General features: G+C 38.1%; 1 protein-coding gene across 1 annotated transcript in view; it reads right to left on the reverse strand.

Annotated features, from left to right (window-relative positions):
* The window catches only part of LOC119425451 (CUB and sushi domain-containing protein 3), a 504,865-nt gene that overhangs the window by 7,737 nt on the left and 489,061 nt on the right, over positions 1-8,067 (reverse strand). The window contains exons 56-58 of the mRNA XM_037692978.1: positions 3,393-3,466; positions 1,132-1,243; positions 853-1,032 (exon numbers count right to left, since the gene is read on the reverse strand). Coding sequence (XP_037548906.1) covers positions 853-1,032; positions 1,132-1,243; positions 3,393-3,466 — 366 coding nt within the window. The remainder of the gene's footprint in view (positions 1-852; positions 1,033-1,131; positions 1,244-3,392; positions 3,467-8,067) is intronic.

An 8,067-nucleotide genomic window follows, 5' to 3' on the forward strand; every position in this document is an offset into this window, starting at 1 on the left:
ATGTTTTTCTTAGCATGTTAGTAGTATTTTTAATATGTTTTTCTTAGCAAGTAATAGTATTTTTAATATGTTTTACTTAGTATGTTAGTAGTATATTTGTAGTATGTTTTTAGTATTTTTGCTGCATGATTTGATATTTCTTGTTATCTTTATTTTTTTTTTTTTGACGATTCCAAACGGTTCTTCTCGTCCTATTTCATTACATTATTGACCTTGTGTTGACTTTGCACGACAAAAAAAAAAATCTAACCTGAATATAATCAGAGCTTTATCACATTCATACACTGATGGGACACACATCTGAGGCAATGAGGGGTTCAGTGTCTTGCACCTTGACACTTCGGCATGTGACTGCTGGTGGAATCGAACCCCCAACTCTTGTATTGGAGGACGACTGCTCTAACCACTCAGCCACAGCTGCCCGACACCAAAGATTCTTTACCAAATATTCTCCTCGTTGGATGTGCGATATAACTCAGTATAAGTTCAATCTTAGTTGAGTTGCATTATTTAAATACAACACAAACATTACATTCCACAGAAGTTTTATTAACAACTACGCTCTAGCGGTTCCAAGTTTTTTTTTTTTTTTTTTTTTTTTAACTTTGAACACGCTAAACTAGCAAAACAAAACAACATGCTTTTTATGTATTAGAGCTTTCCGACTCTCCATCGGTCCACAGGCTGTCCACCCCACCAGTAAATCTTTCACTACTCCAGATGGTCCAAAGTGTCCTTGAGCGAGACTCGTCTGTCTGTTCACGCAAGTGAAACGGCTTGAGATAAGACCATCAAACAAATGCACTCGATGCCGATACGGACGCTCGGAAATCAGAGAAGTGAATCACATACCTCGACATATTGGCATCTTTCCAGTCCAAGTGCCATCACTCTTGCAGACTCTGTGTTCTGAGCCCCCTGCCAGGAAGTATCCATGCTGACAGCTGTACACAAGCGTGTAGCCGAACCCCGGCAGGTCCATTCCCACCACGTCCACATGGAGAGGGCTCTCTGGCTGCTTACAAGCGTGAGCTGGAGGTTGGAGAGTTACAGTGTTCGCTTCAATAAGACTCAGATGGTTCGAGCGGATGGGTGAAAAGGTAGCAAACTGAAAAGATGTATCTTTCGTACGTATGCACTCGGGTTGTGTTCCACTCCAAGTCAGATCAGGCTGGCAGGTTCGAGAAGAAGATCCCTGAAGCAAATGACCTGGATGGCACTGAAATGACACCACACTTCCCACCTAAGTACAAAGAGAGACAGAAAAGCACACAGATGAAGAGAGCTGAGGAGGGTTGTGTTTGCACAAGCTCGGGATAGAACATAAGTACCCACAGAGGAACTGAGGCAGTGGAAGGTTGTAACAGATGTCCCCAGTTCAATGTATCTAACAAAGATGGATTAGAAATGTTCTGGCAAAGACAACGATGAAGACAAATACTTGTGTCTAATTGTTTTAATGCACACGTCCTTGACTCAGACAAACATGTTTATCAGAAAAACATGTATGATTACTGCGCAAGGCAACTAACAGCAACAATACCCGTTTACTTGCTTTTATTCATTTTTATGTTCCGGTAGATATGTTTTGAAAATATTCTTTATTAAATTAAGCGCAGCTATTTTCCAAATTAATCCAGAAACAAGTTATGGCATTTCAGAAGTGCTCTAATTAAGTTATGTTTACAACAGTTTTTTTTTTAAATACTTGTTTTGTCTGCTTAGTTTTTTTTGTTTGTTTGTTGTTGTCAAAGACAATTAAAAAAAAAAAAAAAAAACACCATCTGAAAATTACCTTAAATGAGGCAGACATAAAAAAAAAGAAAGTGTTTAAAATGACCTTTTTGGGTGTTTAGTATTTATACATAAACTAAATCTGCATTCAGTTGAACTGGGAAGTAAGAAGACACATATTTTCCAGTCTCTTTCAGCTCCAAATTCTATAAACTTTTATTGCAAGCCACTTAACTTCAGAGATAAATAAGTTAAATTCATTTATTAGTATTTAAATCAGTGTTTTATTTCCCATCTATAAAAACTGACTTTATGATTGTGTTAATTTTTTTCTCTTAACTGGAAGATTATTATTTTTTACTTGTCTGTTTGCCATTGAACGCACCATTAAACAATAACTAACAATAACACTCATCAAATAAACAGTTATTATCAATATTATAACCTCGGATGTCTGTTATTGTATTTCAGTGGTTAAAAAGATTTAATAACACAAACCAGTTCAACTCAAGACTTCAACAACAGATGAGGTAATTATGATATTTGAGAATAGAACTGTGCTATTCTGCGTCCAATTAAACTTGTTTGAATCATGTTCATCAGTAAATTAGAGCTGGACACCATAAAGTCTTACGTTTTTCAGTTTCTTCTTGGTAAATCAAATCTCTCAGGATTTCTTTTCTTTGACTTTTACTTAACAATATCAAGCAGTTTCTTTTTATTTTTTCAGGTTAGACACATCTTTCTTCTCTGAAAAGGTCAAAACCTACCATGCAGTGGTAGACGAGAGTTTTTGTGTGTCGTCAGTCCACAAACATCAAGTTCCACACCAAAAGTACCTTCACTGGGACTGTTTCCCTGATAATTCTGCAGGATCCGTTATGGCCAAAACCTTTTAACGAGGGATTATTTTGTGATGCATTCATGTGTCTGAGCATTTCCTGCTTTATTTATATAAAACACCTTTTCAGCCATTGAAGACGGATGACTTGTCAGGCGCTGAGCGCAGCAAATCCTTACAACACCTTGCACCTTCTCGTGTTTTTTTTTTTGGTGTAAATTGTCAGTGAGCAACATGAAAAAGTCGCATTACTTGATGTCTATTTCTGTGTTCAATGACCCTTTTCTCTTATAGGATTCACGTGCTGTGCAGTTTCTTTTAATCTACCTCTGACAGTTTACTGATCCACTGACTTCACTGATGTGTTTTTCAGACTTAAAGACACACTTAAAATCATTTAATTTTCTCAAAAATCAACAGTGAGCCTTATAATCAGGTGCGCCTTATGTATTAATTCTGGTTGTGCTTACTGACCTCAGACCGATTTTATGTGATTATTGTGAATAAGTTGAATAAAGTTTGACTTATCTGACTGTTTTTGTTTCGCTTAATGCGCCTTATGTATGAAAACAAACCCGTTCCTGGATATTGCGCCTTACAATCCGGTTCGCCTTATAGTCTGAAAAACATGGTAATTGATGCTTACATATAAAACAGAACAATACAGAGATTTATATATTTTTTTGTGTAAAAAAAAAAAAAAACGTATTTAGATTTTCAGGTCTTCAACGTTCAGCATGCGTTTGGTAAAACAGCCACACCAGCGACTTAAACAAATCTTTCCTAAAGAGCCAGTTCGTCAGAACACGTGTTTTACCTTGAAACCGTAGGTTCGATTCAAGGCACCGTAGCGAGGCGTTCCTGGGTTATCACAGCTGGTTTTGGTTGGTTCTGTGAAGAAACAAGCCGAAAGTTATAAGTACTTGCGCACAAAATCTCAGAGAAAGATAAATTAACAGCAACATTTTACATCCTCCCTCAAGTCCACGTTGCTCTCCTCTGTTGTCATGGTAACAGCGGGGTATGCATGCCACGAGGACAGCAGGGGGCAGTAGTAGTTTATCAGAAAACGAAGCAGGGCCTTTTCTAAGAGTTTACATGTGTGTGTGTGTGTGTGTGTGTGTGTGTGGCAGGGTCATCAGCATGTAGAGCACATCCTGACGCAGAGCTCGATTCAATACAGCTTCCAAAATGACAGATTCACTCTCCACCTCTCCTTCCCTCTCTTCCTGTACCTCTCTATCTGCTCCCCTTCTCTCCATCTCTCTTGTCTCCCTCTTTGTAACCACTCTTTTCCTCTTCATTTCTATCTTTCCGTGTCACTATCTCTTCGTCTAACACCCCCCCCCCCCCCCCAAACATCCCCACCCACTCTTGCCTCGTCTGTCTTATTTAAAGAGCAGGCTGCTTTAGCTCGAAACTCATTCTGCTTCAGCCACATAGTAAAACACATGGCACACTAACATACAGCTGCAAACGCACGCTAATAAATCACTCGAGCGCGCATACGCTCAACACTGTTTTCTGAGAACTTTTTGATCACTAGAATAAAAATAAGCAACAACCTGTGTAAGATTAACATGATCAGATTAAAAAAAAAAAGATATTTATGCAACACAACAAAGAGGTTTTGTCTCTGTGGCAGCGTACTGCAACTACTTCTGTTGCAGAAGTTATAAATTTCGTCTTTACATCAACAATATATATCATGCATTTTAGCTTATGTTACTAACTTCAACTACTTATTCATTCAAATTCATCCCGCTTGCACCGTTATATTCTACCATGTTGTTGTTTACTATCTCTCTTTAGGACATTGTAAATATTATAATTACTTTTTCACTTTTTGGTACTTTTTTTTTTGTATACCCTTATTGCATACTTTTAGTATTTCTTTTTTTTTTTTCTTTGATTGTTTTTTTTTTAGCGAGTCAAATCGGTTCTTCTCATCTTAAGCATTTCATTGTACTGTTAGCCCTGTGTTAACCTTGCATACGACAAATAAACACAACTTGAACTTGAACCTTTTAATTTGAATTCATCTGTTTCACAAGGAACGTTAGAATTTATCGCGGTGGTAAAAGTGTTGCATGCAAAGTTTGCCTTATCAAGTGCAGAGAGGGAAGCTGAAGGTTGGTTTTCATAACAAAAGCTCTAATTTATTACAGCTCAACTTTATTGATGTAAACATTTGGTTCTTTAAACCTCATGGATGGCAGTGAAATGACCCTCGTGGGCCATTTTGCTGTGCATTAAATATTTCTACTAATTTTCTTGTGATCGTCTGCTGCAGTTTGAAGTGGAACGTCGATTTTAATTTTCAAATCCCATATATTTCACAAGCAGTTCATATATGTGCTTTGGCTTATATGGTATTCCAAAAAAAAGGGTAAATATGCAAAAATAGCATCTTAAACTTTATATATATTTTTTTTCTTCTTTCGGCTGCTCCCTTCTTCAGGGGTCGCCACAGTGAACTAACGCACTAAGATTTGGCAACTGTTTGTATGTTGGATGCCTTTCCTGATGCAACCACAGACCACCGAGCTACCACAGCCCTCTGTGTGGAGCACAGCTGCCATCTAAGCTGCCCGGGGTAGTATGGTGGGGGTTAAGTGCCTTGCTCAAGGGCCCAGAGTGGGGCAAATGAGGGTGAAGGCAGATGGGTGCTTCACACTTCCCCCACACATTTTTTATGTTGTTCAGTGAGTTTAACCAGTGACCTTCTGGTCACAGGCTTTCCTTGAACCTCTGCACCACCACTCCCCAAACTTTACAGTAAAGTGATAGTTCATACGTTTTGATCAGGGGTTCTGTGGACATGTTAATATCTTACCGTAGTTTAAAAAAACAAAAGTTCAGTTCTTTCCAAAGCTATTTTCTGTCTCTTAAAAAGACTCCAATCAGAACCATGTAGCACTTCCAGTGTAACTTGGGGGAATTTGTTTTTGTAGAAATATTTTATGTTCCTTCCTGGCTCTGCTCAGAGTAGCTGTTAGCTCATAAATCTAATGGGAATTCAACAATTTATTCAAATTGAAGATGTTCAAAGAGCACTCTGCAACAAGAAGGCTGTTAGATGATCATTAGCTGTCTACAGTATCCCACTTCAAAATATATAAACTATCACTTTTAGTATTTTAAGGGTTAGATGTACAAATAAATATGCACCATTTACAGTTTTCAAGACCAGTTGTGACTTTTGTAAAGCCCTGAACTGTTGATTTCTATTTCACGAGCTACAGTATGACTGAATGCACACATTAAACTGTTCTGCAGTGCATCCCAGTCAAAATGGGCGCCCTGCAAACACTTTGATAGTCATATGGCAGAATAACTTTGATAAACTCCTCTATGCACTCAAGGTTTTTAATTTGTGCTCTGGAAGATAGTCCACTGTCATTCTAGATGACAAGCTTGTGTCCTCCAGGTCCTGCCAGCTGAGGTGCAAACTGATTTAAAGTCTGTTCAAGCAAATCAACACATAAACCGCATTTTGCAATTTCCCCCCACATCATATTTCATTCAGTTTTTTTGAGTGGCAACCATTCGTGCATTATCCTGCGACCATAATGTTTTATCAGCAGGCTCACAAGTGACCTTTGTGAAATGGTCCACTGGGCTGCTTTTAGTGTGTTGAGGTGTTACCGGAAAGCAGCAAAACCAACGAGTTGAAACTAAATATCGTCATCAATAAGGCTTTGACAAGTTAGAAATCAGTGAGTGTTTGATATGCAGAACCACATGTAAGATATTTGCACATTCAGGTCACTGTTTATTCTGATGAAGCCTCATCAGTTTCACAGAGCGGTCATAGCTCTTCACCACAAACCCACGTAAATAGAATATGTCATTGCTGCTGCCCCCATCATTAAGTACATGAGATGATAATGAATGAGTGATAATAGCTGCCTTTGTCTCAGAGGTAATAAATTCATAGGAAAACTTTGTGCCATCCAGCATATTGTGAATAAAATCCCCTTAACCAGGAATGATCGTTGGCGCATCGATGCTACAGACAGTTCTTGCTAGTCTCATGTTATTAATCATAAGAAAACATATGGCTACAGCAAAGGGACAGCATTAAACACTAGTCTGAAATCCCACGCTTTGATACGTTATTTAAAAGAAGATATTTATTTTACAAGGATGACCTCTTGAGAAATCTCACTCGGAGGTTTGAATGCTCCAGCAGACCACGCAGCTCCGCCTTTTAATTTGATCCCAGACTTTGAAGAGGGGAGGACACCCCTGTCTGGGGACGCTCTGCTGCGCTCCAGTTCATAAAAAGGGAGGAAGAATTAATGATCGATGATGATTAAGTCAGAAACTGTTAAAACTCAATCACTTAAGCCTTAAATTGACGGTTGGTTGATGTAAAATACATTTGAGTTGTAGTGTGATTGTTATTTAGACACATTGCCTTTTAAATATTTCCAATAGTTTCCTGTTGATGTGTCTGAATAACACCAGTCTGGGGTTAAAATCAAGCATTTACTGTACCATATTTTTAGGATTATAAGGCACACTTAAAATCCTTTAATTTTCTCAAAAATCAACAGTGAGCCTTATAATCAGATGCGCCTTATTTATTAATTCTGGCTGTGCTTACTGACCAAAAACTGATTTTATGTGATTATTGTGAACGAGTTGAATAAAGTTTGACTCATCCAACTGTTTTATTCCGCACAATGCTTCTTATAGTTAGAAAAATACGATAACCTAAACGTCATAGGTTTTTCCAATGTTTCCTCCTCGCACAAATTTCACTGCAGGACTTCGAAAGATTCTGCACAAAGGTCACATTCTCTCAACAAGAAAAGCCTCTGAGTGTCAGATGATCACAGGTTTTTGTTTTGCTATAAGCACTAGATGTGTATCTTTAACATCAGCAGTGGGGTAAAATGTGAGACACGTGCAAGACGTAAAGGAGCAGAAAGCAGCAGCTGATGTCAGCATGAACACTCAGTGTCAAATATCCAGAGAATTATTTGCTCCGTGCAAACAAGGGCTCATACATTTTTATTTCATGTGAATGTGAACTCAGATTGAAGAAGTCCTTTGGATGAAGAACGGAACGTCTCAGCATAAAACGAAACCGTCCAGATGACCTAACTGAACATTTCTGGATTTGTACCTGGATTATTGAGCATGAACTTTGGTGTTTTGAACCACTTTGGCATGGCTGCCTCAGAGGAGTTGACAGGGGAGAGGGTGGGCCCCAGAAACCATGTTATCGCCAGCAAACAGTTTATTTCCACTATGGGTGTGTTCTGTTTGTGGGACTCAGTTAGTTGGTGGCTCCTCAGATTGAAGAAGTCCTTTGGATAAATGATGAAACATTTGAGCAAAATAAAAAAAAAAGAAACCATCCAGATGATCTGACTGAACATTGTTGGATTTATACCTGGATTACTATATATATATATATATATATATATATATATATACATATATACATATATACACATATATATATATATATATATATA

This window comes from Nematolebias whitei, chromosome 19 (genome assembly GCF_014905685.2).
Source record: "Nematolebias whitei isolate Nwh7 chromosome 19, NemWhi1, whole genome shotgun sequence".
Classification (NCBI taxonomy): Eukaryota; Metazoa; Chordata; class Actinopteri; order Cyprinodontiformes; family Rivulidae; genus Nematolebias; species Nematolebias whitei.